Source organism: Telmatherina bonti (genome assembly GCF_933228915.1).
Source record: "Telmatherina bonti genome assembly, chromosome: 7".
NCBI classification, from domain to species: Eukaryota; Metazoa; Chordata; class Actinopteri; order Atheriniformes; family Telmatherinidae; genus Telmatherina; species Telmatherina bonti.
Genome location: NC_136625.1, coordinates 23830290 through 23852601, shown reverse-complemented (window position 1 = coordinate 23852601; position 22312 = coordinate 23830290). Strand labels below are relative to the sequence as shown.

At 39.7% G+C, this 22312-nt stretch overlaps 1 protein-coding gene across 3 annotated transcripts in view; it reads right to left on the bottom strand.

Annotated features, from left to right (window-relative positions):
* Nucleotides 1-22312, bottom strand: part of LOC306758187 (ephrin type-B receptor 1) — a gene marked incomplete at both ends in the record, with an annotated part of 159600 nt that overhangs the window by 105646 nt on the left and 31642 nt on the right. For 2 of the 3 annotated variants that reach the window (XM_079243417.1, XM_079243418.1), the window contains one exon: nt 5856-5912. In XM_079243417.1, coding sequence (XP_079099543.1) covers nt 5856-5912 — 57 coding nt within the window. Of the gene's footprint in view, nt 1-5855; nt 5921-22312 lie in introns of those variants that run through there. The other variant, XM_079243416.1, reaches the window with a different exon arrangement.

Here is a 22312-nt window from a genome sequence, read left to right as displayed (position 1 = left end):
ACTTAAAAGAAAAAAGAAAACAATGGAAATAGTCAGTAATTTGGCTTCAGGTTTTGTTACTCAAATATTTTTTCCCTGTAGACTGGCTTTGTATTAATGTTCTTACGGCTGTCCCATTTCCAACATCCAGCTTTTGAACACTAGAATTTAAAATCTCGATATTACTTAATATATGTATGTATGTTTCACCTGCTGTGTGAGCACGATTTAGCTCCTCTGTCAGACTTGTCATCTGCTCAGTGCAACCTGCTGGTAATTGTAAGCACAGTATTTAAACCATGAAAAGATCTATAGAGAAACTGAAACTTATTTTAGCTGGTATTTGAATTTTTCACCTCCTGTCTTAAAGAATCCTTTAAAACCAACAAAGTAAAAGTTAGAATCATCATAAGAAAAAAAACTGAATGTCCAGTATTTTTTTTTTCTAAATTACCTCCACCAAAGAGATTTTTGCCAGCATTCATCTGCTTCTTTGTCTGTCTGTTCATTTGTTTGTTTTTCTTACACAAACAGGATGAATTTGTATTCTTTTTTTTTTTAAATTTATTTATTGATAATGGATCTTGGTCTAACTTATATTCTATTCAATTTTGGGAGTGATCCGGATCACGATCTGGATCCAGTCATTTTTTGAGGGATTTTTTTGTCATTGCAAGAGAGAATGATTTTCAAGACAAACAAATTAAGATACAAACATGCAATAAACACCACAATACAGCCAAGACACTGTATTTATTGCCAGTGTATCTAGGAATCTAATAGTGTATACATATAAAACTTGGAGAGCGCAAACCTCCGCCAAGGCCTTTTACAAGTTCCTGGATCCAAACGGTGATCTGGATCACCACCAAAATTAAATCAGTTTTTCTTTTTCACATTTCAAACAACTCCTGGAAATTACATGAAAATCCGTCCAGAACTTTTTGAGTTATCGACGAACACACACAAACAGACAAACAAACTGATAAACACCAGGAAAAACATAACCTCCTTGCCGAAGGTAATGAAATAAATGTAGGACATAGGCTGGGAATCACAATATGGCTGGAAATAAGCTGTTTGGAGTAAGTCTGCACTCTCTGAGTGCTTTTCTAATGTTACTGTGACTAAATGTTTTTAAAGCACAATAACATGTCAGAAAATGCATTTTTTTCTCACATCTTAGCCTTTTTTACTGGAGGTTTATGATAAATAATTCAAGCAAATCTCTACTTTGATTGACGATTTTCTTTTAATCACTTAATTTGATAGAGACGATAAGGTTTAACATGATGATTAGGTTTCACATGCAGTTACAGTTACAGCTGAAATAATCACATTAATTCTAATTGCATGCAAATGTCTTCCTGCAAGGCTGCTGTGCATGTATGTCATTGCCATTCAAGTCTGCTTTGTCACGTGGCTCCCTGACAAGGTCAGGGGGCATTTGCCTTTGTGGGACTCCATATTTTATTAATCATACAGTAAGTGTGTGTCGAAGAGGATGGCAGAGAATGAAAGGTAGTATGAGAGGAAAGACCGAAAGGACTGACACATAAGGACAGAAAGAGAGATAAACGACATGAGTGAAACCTATGGAGGGGAAAAGAATGCGTGCAACTGAAACCGGGTAAAAAGGGAGCTGGAATGCACATGATGGAAGAATACTGCCTTTCTGTTTGCTGAACTTACATGTTTACTCACCAAGTTCTCGTTCTGCTGACACTAAAGTGTGCATTCAAACATTGCCACTCCATTATACATGCACATGGCCAACCCCGATGTCCTCATGTTTACACCTCTGGAATTAATGACCCTGCCTCTGTAGTCCTTCAGAATTAACCCTTCAGTACAGCCAAACATAACCAGATACACAAATCCACTTCTCATTAACTCCTGAAGGAGAAGCCAGGAAAGGAAATTATTGAGATAGATTGAAACAGGGACAACACATTTGTGTGTTGGACTGTTCTGGCGTGTATGTGTGCAAAAATGTTGTTGCCAGGTTCACAAAGAGAATCAAATTGGCCACTCAGCCACTGGCTTTACACACACAAACATGCATGATAGATTAAGTAGTGCACCTGCAGCTTTTAGGGGTGAGAGTTGTGTATTTTCGATGTCTCTTATATCTATATATGCAGCTCTTATACAACAAAATCCATGATAATTTTGCAGTATTTAGTGTAATTATCTAAATGTAAGATGTGTGAAAGTTTATATTTTTACCATCACACTGCATTTTGCAACTGACTTAAGATGCATATACCAGAGAGTAGCATGAGTATAAACTCTTTACAGAAGGTCTCCCTCTGCACAAACTGTTAAAACAGGGTATTCTTAAAAAAAATAAAAGAAAAAGAAAACTCATTGAAGATGAGAGGTTCTGCATGCCTGGAAATTCGCTGATCTGCAGAGGTTTTAATGGAAAGACTGTACATGTCTCTGCTCAGTTGGTCTTACTGGATAATTCTTCTTCTCCAGCAGACATGAAACTGATCTGTCATGCATTAAAAACATTATTCTCTTAAAACACAGCTTTTTATGCCACTACATTTTGAACTGGTACCCAAAGACTGTTCTGATGACCAAACAGTTAGACTGAAATAAATGAGTCTTTTCAAACACGAAAAGCATCCCTCATCCCTGCAGACTGAAGCTGTTCAGCCAAGTGTCTAATCTGAAAGCCTGAAAGCAAAAAACGAAAGAAATGAGCAGATGAGCCATTTCTGCTTTGACCTAAAACAACAATTGGCATGTAACTGCATGATTAATGAAAGATCAAAGAGGTTTCGTGCTCACCATAGCACCCAGCTATTGGTTAGTGGGAAGCTCTGGAGCTGCTACCCCCTTTTAGTGAAACCTAAGCAGAGCAGTTACATAAATAATACAAATGTACACATACATAATGCAAAATGATATTGAAATAAAAAGGATTTAATTGCACTGTGCACCTGGTATGCATGTCAACCTTTATTGTAGGTCAACTAAGCTGCTAAAAGGTCAACTGAGCTTTTTTTTTTTAAATGTTGCAAAGCCGCATGATCCTTTTTCTTTTCCTTTGTTTAGCTCTCAGCCTGGCACAAGCGTGTGTAGACGACAGACAGGACAGGTTTGAGGACTATACAATGAAATAATGAATGTAAAAAACAAATTCATCCCTTTATTTATAGTTCAGTATGCACAGTATGTCAGTGCATCTGTGCCACACTAGCATTACTGGGAGAATGGAGGTTTAGCACAAAGTCTGGCAGCGTTTCACGTGGGTTGTGTGAGGTTGTAATGAAGCATGGATGTGTTTATTTTGTCTTTAAAGAAGGGAAATTACAGAATAAGCAGTATATAGATGTATAATATGTTTCATTTACTGCTTTGTTTTACCACAGACAGCGGGCTCTGCTCTACTTTCACATTCCTTGAACATTCTCATCATCAAACCTCAATCTAATGTTATCATCCCCCAGTGTAATAAGAATCTTTAAAACACCATATTGATTTTCTTACAAGGCAGAAAAAAAATCCATCAGTCACACCACAGCAAATTTATTTTTAGTATCTCAGGAGTGTCAAAAAAAAAAAGGGGAAAAAAATACTTTCTGCTCTGTTGTTGTTTGAATAATCAGCAGAAACAGAAAATCACCACAAGTTTAAAATAGTTTCTTTATTTCTGTGTTAAAAAGTGTGTATGGCCACACTTTATCCCCTGATATCGTCTCCACCTTGTCTTATAAACGGCTCAACGTTATGCTATTATTTTGCCTTGTATCAGTAAAAAGCCTGTGTGTGACCAGTGCTACAGAAGAGGTCAGCTTATATGGGAGTGAAGACTTTTAGGTTTTTGCATACTTAGAAAAAGAGATCAAATGATTACCAACCAACTAACTTAAGTCCTACTTGTCATGGTTCCCATTCCTGCTCTATCAGTCTCTGCCCAGTTGAAGTCCAGTTGAAGTTGAAGGTTTCCTACCCAGTACATGTACCTAGCTTTACTCTTCTTTGCCTTGCCCGTAACAGGTCTCTCTGGACACCAACCCACGCTTTGTCTCTGGACCACCAAGCCTTGCCAGTCGATTCTGTTGAGTACCTGGATTCTGCCTGCCTGTGTTTCTGACCATGTCATTGGACTCTGGATCCCCAAGGATCACGCCCCAACCCTTCTCTCACCATCCTCAATAAAACCCATTTTCCTTTTGAACAACTCCTGTGTGTGTGTGTGTGGCTGAATTTCCAGGTCATCTCTTATTACAACACGAGCAGCTAATGGCTTTCACTCACTGAGAAGTGGTGATGCATCAGCCCCTCTTCCCACCAACATGAGGTCACCTGTATGTTACTGGTCAAATTGCTTTCACAATGATCTTCAGACTTGTCCTGCTGCATTAGTGATTTATGATTTTCAGCGAGTGTCCATCCCCTCCAAACCACATATGACCCTGCTACTTCATCCTATAATATAGTAATGGGGTATTCACATTTATGTGAAAAAGAAAAGCAGCACAAATGTAACACAATGAAGAAACATTAGTATGGTGAACAAACTGTGACGCTGAGCAGGAACATGTTTTCATCTAAAATCTGAGCTTCCCCTATTAGTAGACATTGAGAGCAGATGGTGAAAATGTGTCAAACTGAGCCGAAATAGCCATTTTGGAGACCTTGCCTGAACTGTGTGAGCTAAAACCTTCCTAATTTTGTTTCACTTCTTTTCATAAGAAGTGACCTTTACAGAGATGTTCACATATTGTACAATGATTTGATAGTTTCAAAGCTACACCTAATTTATTCCAAAGGGATTTTCAAATCTTTCCCCAAACATCGTTTTTTTTTTTTCCTCATTTCATTTTTTTGGTATTATTTTGGCTTTTAGGGTTTTTGATATAAATTCTTTAAAGATACCCATTTACACAGACAACTTACCCTTCAAGGTCCAAGCTGTTAAAGAATAAATTGCCAACATGCACACATAATTCACAAACTGTTATCCCTAATTTCAGGTTTATTCACTCTTTGAGTGAGACCAAAATAACAATAATGACGATGAGGAATTCTACACTCCTCCACATTTAAGCTGAGTCTGTTCATCTGTTTCAGTACCAATAAAAGGTCTTTTTACATGTGTGTAAAATGCCTCATAAAAACCCAAATACCCAGAAAATGCAGGAAACAGTCATTGTCTGTTCCAGATTGCTCCTGAAATTCCTACTGATGTTGCGCTATGAGGCTTTTCATTGGTATATTGAATTACAGCACAGAGAACAAGGTCTTAAAACTCTCCTTAGGTCCATTAGTGTAATAGGGCAATAATTCTTTTGACAGTGTATTTCGTTAAGAAATCTAAAAGAAAAAAAGAAATGAAAAAGAATTGTGGTATAAAATTCTGCTGACGTTGTACTTTCTTCTATTTTTACTCCTTTCATGTGAATAAGAATACCTGAAAGTTAAAATAACACCCTTTAAATCTTAAAAGCCCTGGAGATTTCCATCCTCTAAGCTCCTCCTCCCTGTTTCATTCTAATACCTGCGCTCCCTGAATAAATGTATCATTACAGCGTCATTATGTCTTTGGTATCCCCCCAGCCTCCATTTACCAGGACTTAGGTACCATGTTCTGTGGCTTATATAGACCCCATTATATTATTAAGTCATTATAAACCAGGACACAGAGAAAATTAGACCCTTCCTGGGAGCTGCGTTGGATACTACTTAAGTTTATCCTCCCATCCTGACTACTTTCCAGACTATTTGCCTGTCTGCCTGTAGATCTGTGTGCACCGGTGCTGAAACAAATTAATTCCAAGTCAAACTTTTAAGAAGTTGTTTATTTTATATATTTTCTTATACTGAATGTGAATATGTGTTAGCAACAACCAACTCACCCCGGAGTTAGGGTACGCCGTCCAGCCCAGTTCTGCTGTGGCCACCCGCGTGTCCATCAAAGTCTCTGCAGCAAAAAAAAAAAGAAAAAGACAGAAACAGTGGTTAGCCTCAAAAAAAGCTATTTTTAGTGACGCTCCACAGAGATGACTTGTGTTCAAGGCCCAGTGATCACTTGACACTATCATCTATGAGCAGAAAGGAGATGAAACCCCACAGTGACTCATCCATCTTTGCTGCATTTTGTTAAGACAAGAAACATGGTAGCAAATCCTTGGCACTTTCCTGGAAGGAATGCCTGAGAGCCTCTGTCATGCTGTTAAATGCAGAGCTTTGTATTGTCCTATCTCTGTGTGAGCATGACAACAACATGCACATCCTGCCTTTGTTTGTGTGCTCATGTAAAGCATGTGTTTGAATGATATGCAGTCATTTGTAGAAAAAAAAAAAGGGTGGATCATCTTAAATGTGTGGGAAACACTGTACATCTTTGCACGTTGTCAATTTGGGGGAAAGAAAAGCCTCAAAAAATTAGAAACTAGTCTGTTAAGGCCTGGTGGGGAAATTCTGTAAAGCATGGTGGATGTTTGTGATTCTTTTTGTGTCAGCTTTGTTTAACCCACACTTGTGAAAAAAACAAAAAAAAACACACATCAACATTGGCTTAAAACATGAGAATAAAAAACACTGTGACCTAAAAAAGGAAACTCTGCTCAGAAAAAGTGGAAACACCTGCCTTCCTTTAGACTTCTTTTACGCAGGATGATATATCTGGTCTCTATGAATTTTAAAAACACAAATGTGACTCCTTTTTTTCTCCCCATTTTTGATAACTTTCAGTGACATTCCACTGAAAAATAAGTCAGGCAGCTCACCCAGGAAGTTTGTCAGCTCCGTTTTGATTAATATCAGCCTTGTTGGCACACAGTAACCAAGAAACCTGATAGTGTATTAAGCTCAAGCAGAGAGCAGATAAATATGGCAGTTATTACAAGGCAACTGATCTCGCCTGCCTCTCTCAGTAGATTTATAGATAATGGACTGAGACGCATGTTAGCAGGCAGTTTAATGTCTGGGTGCGGATCTGTATTAGACAAGCAGGGTGTTTGTGGGATTTTAAGACGAATTGAGGTTGCTGTGTTTTTTGGTGGAACATTTTCTTATTATCTGCAAATGTTTGGTCATGCAGCCCATGTGTTGTTGGTGAGGGTGAAATGTTACTCTGATAAAAAAAAAAAAAGCAACGGTCTAACATTACCAGTTTTCAGGTTCCCATAAGAGGCTACGGACCTACCCTCTTAAAAAGAAAAATATGTCCAGGAATGATGTATATGGAGAAAAAAAAAAAAAAACACTGAGGTAGCCGTGAGCAGAAGAGGAAAAAAAATATTTATTTGTATGGAAGGATTGCTGTGACATTAAACCAGTTCGCCAAGATACCTGAGCTACACACACAGGCTTCCACGCGTGGACATGTATGGGGTGAACCCACTTGCTGCACAAACACCGGCCAACAACAGAGCAATTTTCTGTGTACACCTCCAGTGACAGCCTTGTTCACACCCCACTTCCATCAAAGTATTTCAATTTCCTTAAGATCAGCCTTGCCTTGTCTCGTTTCCACATCCAGCCAGCTCCAGACTGCCTGCCTGTTTGTAAGACTTGCTGTCAGCTGGGGAGATAGGAGCATGAAACAGCCCTCAGAGGCAGCCAGCATTGCGGGGACTGCCAACCCTTCCTCAAGGGAAATCACACAAGCTTTAGTCAAATCACACAAGCTCTTGGTAGGCCATTTCCCATTTCCTTTAAAACAGCAAGCAAAGGTGGATGAGGTGAAAGACAATGTGGGTAGGTGACAAAAAAGGTCAGAGACCACTTGGGAGAAGAGGATGAGGAACGTCACGTGACTCAATGCCCACCATTAGCAGAATATCAAAGTAGCAGATGAGTAAATGGAGTATGCTAAGTGGTGATTAGCAACGAGGTGGAGCTCACGCAGCCGTCACGCCACAGCTCCCACACCTGTCCACTGGCACTGGGGATTTGGAAAATGTCCCATGTGTATGTGAGTGAGTTTTAAATGAGCTGTTGTCTGGACCATTTTTCCATTAAGTCATAAGTGGATTTTAAAAGTTTCATTTCTGAACAAGCCACTCAACGAGACAGAAAAGTCCTCTTGTCAAATTACAAACAGGCTATCTGGTTGGATGCTGAAATTAAAGACAGATAAGCTTAAAAAATATAAAAAAAATATTCCATTTTGTTTTAGTGTTTTTATTTATATATATATAAATATATATATATATATATATTTTTTTTTTTTTTTCTGATGGTAAATCACTACCGGTCTATTTCATGCCATGTCAGATGTGATGCAATCTACTGTACAGTATGATGTTTATTTATATAATGACTGTTTCAATAAAATTCTGATGGCCATATCCTGGCTCACAGAGATAATCCTCCCTTGAAGCTAATACACTTGTACATCACAAAGATGCAATCAGAGAATGGTTTTCTTACAATAAACATCATGCAAATGCAACATTAGAACATAAAACCCTTGAAAAACATTTAGTCTTCTAAACATAGTTTCTCCTTCATTTAAAAGTAATTTGGAAGACAAGGTAAGAAGCTGATGTTCTTTCTGATGCAGAGTAACCCAGAATATTTGGTCGTCTATGTATGCTCCACTTGTAGGCGCCAATAAATGAAACACATGAGCATGCCATGAGCAGTTCACTCTGTGGAAAAATTATTAACATATAAGGCTTGATGTTGACTATGTAACCATGGCTCATAAATCTATTGGAAAACAATAGCTCTAAGGTACCGGAGTAGCCAGCATTAGATGAAGGAAAAAGCCATGCTGGAGAATGTTCAGTGACAACATCGCAGACTATCATTTTCTCTACATCCTAAAAGTGATTTGGGACGTTTCATTTCCATTGTGGAACACTCACTTAAGCTCACACACTGTAAACATTGTGAAAACTCAGAAGTCACTAGTTGATCCAAAATCAAGCCTCAGACTTTGGCCTACAGCCTTCAGCCCAAGAGAGCACTGCTCCTTCTCATTAGCAGCAAGCGATAGATCAATACCAAATGGTGGGCTGCTTCCAGATAGAGAAAGGGGGGATATAGAGAAGTAGGGAGAGAAATGAAAAAGTGAAGGAGAGTCCATTAAACATTGATGGGGTCTGGCATTATAGATCAATAAGGCAGCAGCTCTCTTTGCACAATTACACGTCAGCAAGCAGCCGTGTGATACATCACGCTGATACGTGTTATTACATATTACTAGCACTACAACAAAGACCATCAATAAAAAGGAAGTTTAGTGAAGAAAGAACGGTATCAATGTGCTGTTCTGTCGCTCGATCCTCATTTGGACTATATGTATGAGTCTAATGCTGAAGTCTAAGTTGAAAAGCAACATCTCTGTATAATTCCCTCCTTTGTGGCCATGTCTGTATGACTGTATGGCCACCGGTCGATAGAACATATGCAGAAGCTTCCTGGCTCCTTAATCAATACAGCAGACAATTCTAAACGGATTTCCATTCCCATTCCATCTTTTCCATTCATCCATCCTTTAACCTCCATCCTCAGTGTCCTCCTGTTCAAGGTTGCTGGTACACTTTGTAATTCAATGAGACAATCATGTCCAGATGCTGGATGCTACACAGGCTTTTGAGAGCTTTCTCTTTGTGATTGTAACAACAACTGAAGAAGAAGATCTGAGGCCTTTGGATGACATTATTTAAGTGGGGTTTATTTTTTTTCATGGGAATGGAATCAAGATGGATAAAGAATGAAAGATCCAAGAAAGAAAGAAAAAAAAAAGAGGAATGACAGACGGAGGGAAAGACGAAGATGAAAAACCCACAGGAGAAATCAGCAGGACTGAAATGAGCACTTAACAATGATGAAACCCCATGGTAGCCTGCTGAGCCTGGCATCTTAATACGGGGCTGAAAACAAAGTGACAAACAAACAAGAGAGAAGTACGCCGCATCTTCCAAACTAATCAGCCGTCCACTCAGGGGATTTATGAATATAAAAGGGAGCTGTTTTGACAGAGTGAAGTATTTTCTGAACAAATTTTGAGGACGTTCCAGACATAGATAGACAGCACTCACCCACCGCACCGAATACACACACACACACGCACACACACACACACACACACAAGCAAAGATTGTTAATGGATTAGAGACGAAGACTCGCTCAAGTCTTAGCATGTTTGAGCTGATTTGGCTGATTTGACAACTGTGACTTTGTTTATAGCACAGAACCGCTTCAGACAAATAAATATATGAAAAGATCCATATCTGATTGAGCCGCCACGTTCAACGAAGAAGACAAACCTGACTTACAAAGATGTGAGACTTTTTTTTTTAATCGGCACCACACAAAAGCGGTGTCAGTCACACTGAAGGCTTTTTTGCTTTAAATAGAAAATACACACCGGTTAAGAAGAACATATCAAAAGAAATGTGTTACTTCAATGTCTCTCTGAAGACAGATATGACAATGTGTCTGATTTGAAAATTGAGCAAAATGTAATCTGCCATCCTCTCAGACATTAGCTCAGAGTGACGAGATGTACAAATTAGGCAGGCTCATAAATTACAGAATACACAGAGTGATGCATTAACAAGGTTCTGGGCAGGCAGTTGCCTGTTCTCTCTGAGGAAAAATAACATTTTCTGCACGAAAGAAGACCACAGGTCAGTATGAGACAAAAGAATCAGACAGAGGGGAGTGGAGCGACATATGGCAAAGAGAAATCAGCAGCAGATGTTTGAAAGAATATTTGGAAAGGACAATTAACATACATACAGAATCGGCAGAAGCTGATGAAATTATCCCATAATCACAGCAAGGTGACTTTCTCTTGGCCGCACACATCTGGGCTGCCACGTTGCGTACAATTTAAAGATTCAACCTTGCTGCACTCGGTGAGCAGCCGCATATTCTGTCCCTTCTATTAGCTGTTTGTAATTGGGTTGCTGCGGAAGGTAAGCAGAAAACTTAAGAGCCCCCCGAAGGCACAGCTGGCAGACAGGTATACCATCAATGAACATCCAGAGATTACACTGGCTCCTAAGGCTCATACATCCTATCTTAATGGTCAGTTTGCCTTTCGGTTAGTGTTGTAAAGCACGGACAGCACATTTTTACAAACATACACCAACTTCACATGTCTCCCTCTATCAGTCTTTCTCTTTTTCTGTTGCTCTGGTTCCTTCGTTCTCTTCTTTCCCCTGCCTTGGTCAGGGGAGAGGTTAGGCACATCATTTGCATTCATTAACATTACATTAGCAGACAGAGTGATCTTTAGAAACCAGGCTGCCGGAGAGTGTCATCTTTAATTCATCATAACCCCACCACCCACACACTCATCCACTTTCTCTTTACCTCCTCTTTCTTTTCCCTCTTCCCTTTCTATCCACCCATTCCTAGTCAGCCGAACTGCCCTCTTCTCTCAATCCCCGGCCCTCCTTGTTCTCCTCCTGTTCCAAGCAAATCTTTACTCTTCATTATCCAATCCCTCATCTTCTTAATGCTCCTCATGTCGTTCTGTTTACCTTCTAAATTCCATTTCTTCCCATTTTTTGTTTATCTTGCATCTTGTTAATGACAGACTACAGGAGGGTGGTGTGCATTTATTTATTTATTTTTTATTTTTGTCTTGCTCAAAATGTTGGAGAAGGAGCCACACCCAAAATGCACATTGGTCTTCAGACTACACTGTGTAAACACTTCTGTGAGACATATCCATGTTGAGCATTCCCTGCTTTTATCCAAGCGATTTTATTGTTATTTCATGGACCTATAATTAGTAAAAAGCAATAACCATATTTGTGGACATAAAAAGTTCGGCAAAAGTTGAAGAAGTATCCTCTCACTTCTTCTAAGACCCTGTTTACACCACGTGCCCATGCAAAACATTTACACAACAGCGGAATGACAACAATCGTACGTACAGACAAACAGGACAAAATCCCATGTAGTACACATGCCAGACCTCTAGTGGGCAGTAGTGTATACAGGACCTAATATGCGTTGAGATATTTTGTGTGTGGTATTGTATTTCTGACAAAGATTAAGAACTAGATTGTGATTAATAATGAAGAAATCACTTATTGAGGAAAGCACATTTCCTAAACTGAAGAAGATGTAATAACAAGTCACAGGTTAGTCCTGTCATATGGACCACCTAAAGATAATGAGCTAATACTATTCAGCAAAACCGCAAGATTCATTGACCTGTATGGTAAATAAGAATCTAGTAAAAACTGAGCATCGGTAACAACTAACCCCAATAACAGATGAGATCAAAAGATTAAGCTGAAAGCTGAATAAAAAGAAGTAAACCTAAAAAATATTTATGTATATTTTCAGATATAATGAGATTTCAACATTTCCCTATAAAGATCTCTAAGGAGGTTACCGCGTATTACCTTCATGTGCTGACGAGCAGTGTTTGGCAACCAGAGAGAAGGTTATCCGATTGCAAATATCCATTTTTTTTCTCTCTTTTCCTGGCACAAACAGAAGAAATATGATCTCCCTGAAGATTGTTGGAGTGAGTCTTACTGTGATGGCACCACTTAGGGATTTAAGCAGACCAAAAGTAAGCATTTGTGCTGTTTTAGCATACTTTTCCTCTAGCAGTGGTGGAAAAAAATTTGGAGTTCTTAATATATATACATATATATATATATATATATATATATATATATATATATATATATATATATATATATATATATATATATATATATATATATATATGAATACATTTAGAAAAACGTAAAATTTCTTAAGTGCTGGATATGCTAAAGAGGTTTATTGTAGCAGCAGACCAGCAGCACTTGCCAAAAATAATCGATATGGATGCAACGGTGACCTCCAACATTCATCGCAATACTCATTACTGCTGATATTACTTCAGCCTGCCTGTGTGCTTTTAAGAATCTTGGCATTTTGCTGCAGTAAAATGAGGTAATTACAACTCTTGTCAGACTCCTCACCTTACAAAACAGCATTTAGGGAGAGGGAGACTATTCCCCAATGGATCACTGGCTGCTGTCTCTGACTGGCTTCTTGACTTCTCAGCTCCACCCACTCACTGTCATTTATTATTTTATTTGTAGACCCAGCTCCTACTTTCCTTTGTTTCCACTTAGGGAATCAGAAGGCGATTTAGCCCACTGAATATTACTTTATGGCACAGAAACTGTGCTGAGATATAGTCTTGTATATTCTAACATGGAAACCAGGAAAAACACTCCAAGTATCAAACTCTGTTTATGTTGGAGAGCCGGTATCAAGGAAATGACAATGTAATCTAACCTTTTCCCATGAAGAGAATAGGTTTACAATGAAAGCCTATCCACCATAGTTTTGACATTTCTAAACTTCTCGCAGGAGAGTTTGCTTAGCCTTACTATCCTATCATCACATCTGCCACCTGGAGACACATCGACTCGACTGACAGAGAAGTACTGTGTTGGGTAGCACTGGGACTCCAAGAATGACATTTAGCAGTACAAGCTACAACTAATGGGCAATCCAGAGAGAGTAAAAGCATCTTTGTTTTTCAAGCAGAACAGGAAGAGACTAAATGAACAAAGCCATGTCACTCAGCCCAACGTGCCATTGCTGGTTTTTTTATTCTAACAGAGACAGTATTGCGGTGTTAAAGTCCCGCATGTGTCGGATAGTCCACTTTATGTTGGGAAGTGAGCAGATGAATAAAAGTAAAAGTATTTAAAAAAAAGTTGAAATCTTTTAAGAAAGAATTGTACCAGTGTTGCTGATGACCTCTCAGTGTGACTCAATCAGCCATATAAATGTAGTTCATACAAACATTACATGAAAGAAAAAATGTAATTGTGCTTTACTGTGTCTTTGTCACACATTTTAACAGACATAATAATAATAATAATATGGAGAACGAGTATGGGAAGCAGAATGAAAAGGGATAATCTCTCTCAATTGCACTCGTGCCCCATACACATCCATACATATGAACACACACATCTACATACACACATCCTTACATGCACACACACTCATACACATATACACACACACAAATATATATATATATGTATATATACACATATATATATATATATATACATATATATATATATATATATATATATATATATATATATATATATGAGAGTGAGATTAAAATTGAAATAGATATGGCCAGAGCGTAGACAGTGTAATGGAGAGTGAGTCATGAGCAGCATCCGGTGTTATCTTTTCTCAAAATGGATCTAACCTCAGTGGAACACATGAGTCACTTCATTTCTTACAAATCACCCATTTCTGTCCAGCTGGAATGTTCAAACATGCTCTACTTTTGCTAAAACTTACAAGCTTCACGTAGAGGAAATCACAGAAAGCGACCAACATAATATGGATATAACCATAAAGTTTGTGTTGGAAGGTAAAAAAAAATATTCTGACAGATGACACAGGCATGGAGAAGCTCACACAGAAAACCAAATTGACACACCGTATCCAGGACACAAGTGCCCCCTTCAGAGTCCAATTTTAAATGTTTGGATGGTGCCTATCAGTCCAAAGTGACAAATCCACAAGTCCTGAAAAACGAAATATGAATAAAGAAAATTAATAGTCTGCACTGTAATCCCCAAAAGGATAGTTTAATACTTCCTCCTCTTTGCAACTGTCAAGAATAGTAAAAATGTACTCCTAAAAAAGTAATAACCATGCCTGCATTCAAGGGTGAGAGGCAAGAGCCAGGTAGCTATATCCAATCTCATTAAATGCTGTTGTTAACCATGTATGGATGCACCGCAAAATTGACTTGTGCTTCCTGAATAATCCACCCTTATGGCATAGAAGGAAGCAGACAAGAGCTCAGGAGAGAGTCAGAGAGCAGGATCCTGAGGGCGCAACGCTGTGCTCTTCCTCCGTCTCATCCACGGTGGTAAAAGAATGACCTTCAACCACCTTGAACCCACCAGAGCAGAATTTTAATAAAAGTCAAATTATCACCCACGCCCATGGGGCTTGGGAAAGGCACTAAGCTTGAATTGACTGTGCACATAGGACGATTTAACAGTCATATGGAGGTGTGAGTGAGTCAATCATATGCCACACTTCGGTTTCTCACTGAGAGGGAGTCTCAACGGTAAGAGGTGGTTACTGTACCCTGTCGGGAGAGGATGCCACCAGGATGGATCAGTGATTGTTTTCAGAGACTGCACGTGTGTGTGTGTGTGTGTGTGTGTGTGTGTGTGTGTGTGTGAGTGTGTGTGCGCGTGAATGCACTTATGTGTGCACACAAGCGCACAAGCCAACATGCAATTGGGAAAGTGTAATTCAATTTGGCTGTGTTTTCCCTCGACCAACGTAGTGAGATCCAGGTAATTGATGCCTCAGTTTGGTATTCCCCTGCTGAGGACGCTCCGCCATGGGGACATGCTGGCTAAGTCAGTGTGAATGAGAGAAGATGCATGGTGAGATCTCAGTCCCTCAGCCACCCGTGAGGAGTTCTTTAGGGATCTTGTTAGTGCAGCTCTACCACACACGCAACCACCAAACACACACAAAACATATATAATCCAACAGGCAGAAGCTAAAGTGATTGTAGATATTCTAAAGTTGATATCACCTCTGAATCCTTCCTTCTTTTCTTCCCCTCTACGTCGAGAAAAACAGCGACCTCTCCGATGCCTCCGAGCAAACACAATGCTTTTCATTATAAGCAAACACAGAGTCCGCTCTCTTGCAGCGTTTGCTCACACGCCTGGGGAAGTCTATATATTTTTGGCAATGGGCTTTGTTTTTCCTCCAGGGCTTTGCTCGGGTCTGTGGGGGGAATATGAGATAGAAAACAGTCCGGAGGCTAAAAGAAAAACTTTCAGCGGAGGATTGTGACCTTACAGGATGAGTTGGACAGAGGTGGGTGAAATGCAGCAATAACAATCTATTAGAAGTGAGAGGGAAGTAGAAAGCTACCGGTATACTTTTTACCTTTTAGGAGTATAAGTAAGAGAGGAAAATGGTGCATGGTGCTCATTCTGCTTCTCTTCTAGGTGGGAGATAAACATAAACACAGAAAAACTTCTTCTTTCCCCTCCTAGAGGGTATTTGTAATTGCTGTTCCTTCATTTACTGGCAACCTTTCCAAGGTGGACCCAGCCTCTCCTCTGGTAAAAGGTAGGGTAGGCTCTAACACATCATCTCTTTTGGCATCCAGGATGAATAAGTGCTTGAGCTTTGCCCCAAAACACAGCCCAAAATGTCACAGCTGTCCAGCTGCACATGCAGGGAATGCCAGTATCAGCCATTCTGACTCTTCCATCTGCCTCTGTATACCAGTCCTCTCTGTAATCTTTTAGACACCATCCATTAACACCGCAAACATTTTTTTTTTCTTCCTTTCAATCCTGTCATTTTGGATCCTCCAAACCGTCGTGTGATCGCTACTGTAATGAAAACAACATGAGAGGATCAGAGGTGGAGGTTCTTGATGCAGTAAGACAGCCTGTGGTTGCCCTCTCAGTTAAAGATCTTCCTCCCAGAGTAACAAAAACAGCTTCCAGGCAGCTCTTTATTCTGCATCCAGCAGATGAAGCTGTTAGCTGGCGTGATGTGAGCTGTGCTCCAGGAGTCAAAGTGCGACACTCGCTACAACAGTTGCAGCTAAAGAGCTCAGTCACATCGTTAAATATGTAGTGCCACGGACCCACTTCAAGCTGTTTTCTTACTTCACACGTAAGGAGCAGGGGCAGGAAATGCCGGCATACTGCTCACTTTGCACATTCAGTCACACGCACTCACTAATGCACAGGTGCAAACAGAAATACAAAAAATACAAGTTCACACAGCTGTAAATTCTGATCCATCCTCATAAATAATTTCCTCATTTTCACGGGTTAGAATTTGTGCCAATGTGTCAAGGTGTTTGAAAGGCAGCATCTATCCTGGACCCAACGTAGTTTAAAGCAAAACAGTGACTCTATTTTCAAAGGAATGAATCATGCAAGTGCATTTTGTGTGTCTGATTGGAGGACACTGAAATGCACTAAGATCCACAGAAGTTGTAGATGAGTTACATTAGCAACCAAACAATTGGTGTAGATCAGTGACCCCTATCTCTAGTCCTCAAGGCCCACTATCCTGCAGGTATTAGATGTTTCCCTGCTGCAACACACCTGATTAAAATTAAACGGATCTCTGACAAACTGGAGTTGGGGGGGGTCTTTGGTGTAGATGCAGCTATTTAAGTCCAGCGTTCACTTTTCACTGCAGTAAAGGAATAAAGGTTTATACATAAGCAAAAGCATATTAGTCCAGAAAAGTGATGGTGACTGAAGGTGTTCCAGTCATCTCTGTGACTGACCACCACTGTGCTGGATGAGGGGGCTGACAGATAGAAAAGAGCCCAGAGGTTTCGTTACAAATGCTAAATACACCGGAAAGGCTCTGTCAGCATCGTCCCCGCAGAAATGTAAAACTCAGCCTTTGTCTCCTTAATTTGACTATTGTTATTCCAGCGATCATGACTCACTCCAGTAAATGAGCGGATTATAAATTCTTTCTGGCATTCTATTTTTAACCATATCTTTTGTTTGTTTGTTTGTTTTGTTTTTGTTTTCTCTAAAAAAAAAACATAAGCATCCTCAAACAAAAACTTTCACATGAGTACATTTATAAATTATATCTGGGGGCTCTCACATTGTCAGGTCAGATTTATTTATCATAAATGTATGACAATGATGTGACCCAAAAAGGTTTCCACACAACATTTCATTTAGACGAGCCTTTAATATTATTCAAAAATTGCTGTTTTCTACATTAGAGATGTTAACTAGAGAGTGATTTATGTAATACGCAAGTAATATGATGATGATGTCAAAATTGAATGTTGATCTATTGCACTTGTTGATTTTTTTCCATTGATTAGGTTTATTATAATAGTCTTTACATGTTAAGTAAACCAAATCATGGCAAATAAAAGCACAAATATGTGGAAGCCATTATACCCATTAAATGAATGTGGATGAAACTCCAAATGTTTCTTCTGCAGATGGTAAGAACAAAGAAGTTGTTCTATTGTAAAAGTCAATTTTCCAAATGCTGGCCAGTACATATTTCATAAAATGGTTTTGCTACAGCTCAGATGTGTGCAGAGCAAATACGACTACCATTTTGTGAAGGGTTTGCTATCTGCTGTGGAGTTATTAATGTAGATGGGTGTTGGAATGACTCCCAGAGAGTTTTCACACACTACTACTGTTCTTTTCTGCTCCCCAGGGGTGTTGTTAGCCTGCGTGTCCTCTGGCAGTTCACTCTACGTAATGAGGCTGACAGACCAAAACAAACAGGTACGGAATACAGGTAGAACAAAAAAAAAAAAAAAAAAAAAGAGAGAGAGAAAGAAAAAAAAGAAAATTTGTAGAAAATGAATGAATAATTTCCACTACTTGCTGTTTGATAGAAGGATATACAGTCATTGATGTGGAGGCTGTGACATCCTGGGATAGATTTTTGAGTCACAGCACTGCTTTATTTTCTGTCTTTACTTTCCCATCATGTTATTTTCTTGCTTAAATGCAGTTGATGATGGGGACCTCTTTAAAGAAATATGGTGATAACTGATTGTTAGACAACACTCTGCTGTCCCCATCCTTCTTTATTTCTCATCTCATCTCTCTGTCTCTTGCTCCTATGTCTGTCCTGTTCTCTCCATATCTCTCCCCAGGTGTGCTGGTCGCTGGGGCTAAATGATGAACAGAGCCACAGTGTCTGCTGTCTCTAATGGGGACATTATGCAGGGGGATGGGAGATGTGCTCACACCAGGCTCATAAATCACACACTTTTGTAGAGAGGCTTCCAGCAAAACCTTACTGCTCCACTAACCCCGCAACAGATTCACAAATACAAACTTAAGAGCTACTCCTTCACACATATACACATAGGCAAATATTGATCTTACATACATAGACACAAGTACAGATTAGTACACTCAAACATGAGCATATATGCACTTGCACACTCCATTTACCTGACCCTCGGCGCAAAGTCAACATTTCCTGTGTAATACTGAGACACAATTCACGTATATCTGTCCAGTGACAGGCGCTGTGTAGGACAGTGTGCCTCACAGGAGCTTGCCTCCGTTTGATTGAAGTTTGACAGAGCATTTAAAGCATTATTAGTTCTTCCTGACACAGCCCAGCACACACAGACTTCTGCCAGTTGCACAGGTGAGGTAAACAAAGGCCCCATTTAGCATATTAGCCATCAGTCAACACGACAGGCAAAGGAGATAAAGAAAACCCCACACCCACTGTGAGTGGCAAAACACACACCCCTGTCTGCTCGGTCTCACACGGAGAGCTATATGCAGATAGTTTGGCCGCCACACACATCCACAGAGTCATGGCCACATGCAAAATAAACAAACTGCTTTATATAAGCACACAGGTTGACAAAGGAAGGATTTTCATGGCAACATCCTTTATGCGTGCAGGAGATGCCTCACATAGCTGACTGACTGTGATGAACCAGCTCCAGCATGTCTGATCCTTTCCAATTGTTTTTTTTATATCTGTCTCTCAATTTCTATTTTATCTGTGCAGAGATAATCTGGGAATAATACCACAGGGCTTGGCATTTACTCTGTGTGATATATTTTGAAAATGTTCCAAAATGCAGAGGCAAGACTTATTGTCACAACAAATATGTTCATCGGAAAAATCCAAGGTGAGGCATTTGATTATTTATCTGATTCCATATAGTTAAAGTGAAACTATGAAAGACTCTTTAATCATCTGCAGCGGTGGGGGGAGACTATCAATCCTAAGAAAAAAAAAAAAAAAAAAAAATCTGGGGAAAAATATTTGCTAGTTTGTGGGCCCTATGTGCTAACAATGGTAAGCTCTTGATGGTTCACGCGTTGCCAACAGGTAGGGGGCCATGGTGTGGCAACAGGAGCTTAATGAACAAATCTGTTTGGACTGGAAACAGAGAGCTGGCACAGTGGTGGGGGAATCTTTTAAAATGCCCTCTCACCAAGAAACCACAAGCCTTCGCTGACTCAGTAAAAATGGAGACATGCAGCTATTAACAAGAAGTTCTCATATAAACATGATATACAATTCATCCGCTGCCTTTACTGTCTGCAACCGAGTATGCTAACAGGAGAGTCTTCAGAAGCTGGCAGGCTCCAGAAGCCTTTTGGTAGCTGTCTGCCTTTGACCATGCCCTCACAGCTGACAGGTAAGATAAAGGAGAGGGGGAAAAAAAAAAAAAGTAAGTAAGTAAGAAAGGCTGACAGAATTTGATATGGCAGATAAAAGGGAGACGGCATGCATGCTCGAACCGCAATATTTATACGGTCTGCTGGTATTTGTCTAACGTCTTTGAAATGGCACGAAGCAACCTTTATCCGTGATTCCTTCCTGAAGATAATGGATTGTGAGGACAAAAACCTCCTCCTAAAACATCGCCATCTTCCCCTTCCACACTTTCTACCATCAGCAGATGCAAACATGCACACCGCAGCGCACACAAAGACATACATACGCCTCTGTCAACACTCCCCGAGGCAGTCGTGTTAATTCCTCCCAGCCTATTCTCAGTCACACATGACTGTGGTGGCAGTCGCTAGCGGAGCCTCAGTGCTGGATTAACCTTTGCTCTCACCACAGATCTGTTTTTCAGAGGGACCGGCAGTCAGACAGGGGCCGTGGCTGCTCGATAGTAACTCATTGTCAGAACACTGTCAGCACCAGGCCCTGCATTAGTAGCTTTTGAAGAAAGAGACTGTTGATGTGGGCAGGGTGCCAGGCAAGAGGAAAAACAGGCCCACTGCCCCACACGGCACTTAACCTGACCTCTCCCCTCAGGATATGGGGGAAAGGGTGGAGGAGTGTGAGTGTGTGTCAGCATGTGGAAACATATATGCATGCAAGTCATTGAGAGAAAAAAAAAAATATTCCTGGCAAGTGTGAATTTTGACTGGTGATAAATTTGCGCTGCTAGAGTCGGAAGATTAATACTTTCTCACAACTTCGGATATTCTTCTCATGAGTTTCTCACTACTGTGCCACGTCCAGTTCTGTTTTCTCTGCGCTCCCCTGTGGTCTGTGTTACATTTACCAGAGGAAAAGGTCACATTTCATCATGAATGTAATGAGCATGTTCTGCAGAAATACAGCCACTCAAACTGTGCAGTTTAAAGCAAAGTAAGCACTGTGGAAATTTTGGAAACTGCAAGAAAAAAATACTGAACACAACTTAATCGATAATATAAACTATGTAGGACTGTGAAAGGCTTGAAACACTTCTTATGTCTGTATTCAACGGGAGGTTAAAAGGAGCAGCAGTTTATTGAGACTTGCAAAAGCAGGTTGTATAATTCTAACATGAAGTCAATATTTGGTGTGATTACATTTATCCTTCAACACAGCCTGAACTCTTTTGGACAAGCTCTCTTATAATTTAGTGTTTTTAGGTGAGCTGATGCACTGAATTTCATTCCTAACTCAGCAAAGTGAGCTGTCCTTCACTACAAAAAGCCATAGTAAAGGTCTTTCACTGCGAAAATCACTTTTAAGACACATCAACTGCCCCCCATTACCACATTTATTAAACAATTACTTAAGTCAATATTATTATTTGGCATCATTTTACACATTCAAACATTTTCAACTCAATGGACAAAGACAGACATCACGTAGAGGAACGTTAGCGCGACTGAAAGAGACAATAATACCAAAATTGAGTGATAACGAGTCAACATAATTCTGTAACAAAACAAACACGTTTGTGTGTGTGTGTGTGATACAAGAACACAGAGGTGTAGGATAATCTCAGTTTTTATGGCAGCGTTTATATAATTTTGTGGACTCGGTTTTAAAACCATCAAATTTTGCATTTGGATCCGAGAACGATGAATACACACATAAGGTAGCCTCATCCCTCAAACATATCTGGTTTTCTTCTATTTTACTCTAAATAGGAATGCATTTCTCAACAAGGACAAGCATAGCAATTTTCATGCTCTATCAAAGACATGAAACTACCTATTGAAACCTTAAACACATTAGGAGAATGCTCATTAAAGTGGCGCGTGAAGTGAAAATGAGAGTAATCCAGTTGAGACTGCTGCCTAAGTTTAAGACACTTCATACATCAAAAAAGAAATTGCATCCATTACTTACAGGTATCTACGCTTTTTAAATCTATGCTTTTTTTTGTGTTTGTGGGTTTTGGGCCGAGTTTATTCAACAGCAAAGACGCAACGGCTTGCTTTAATTCTTCACAGCACAGAACGACACTGGGCCCAAAAACATTCCAGTTCCACCTGTTTTGGCTCCACTCAGTAAAAACTCAGTTTAACTGACATGATACAGTAGAGGGAGGAGGAGGAGGAGAGTAGATAGGTAG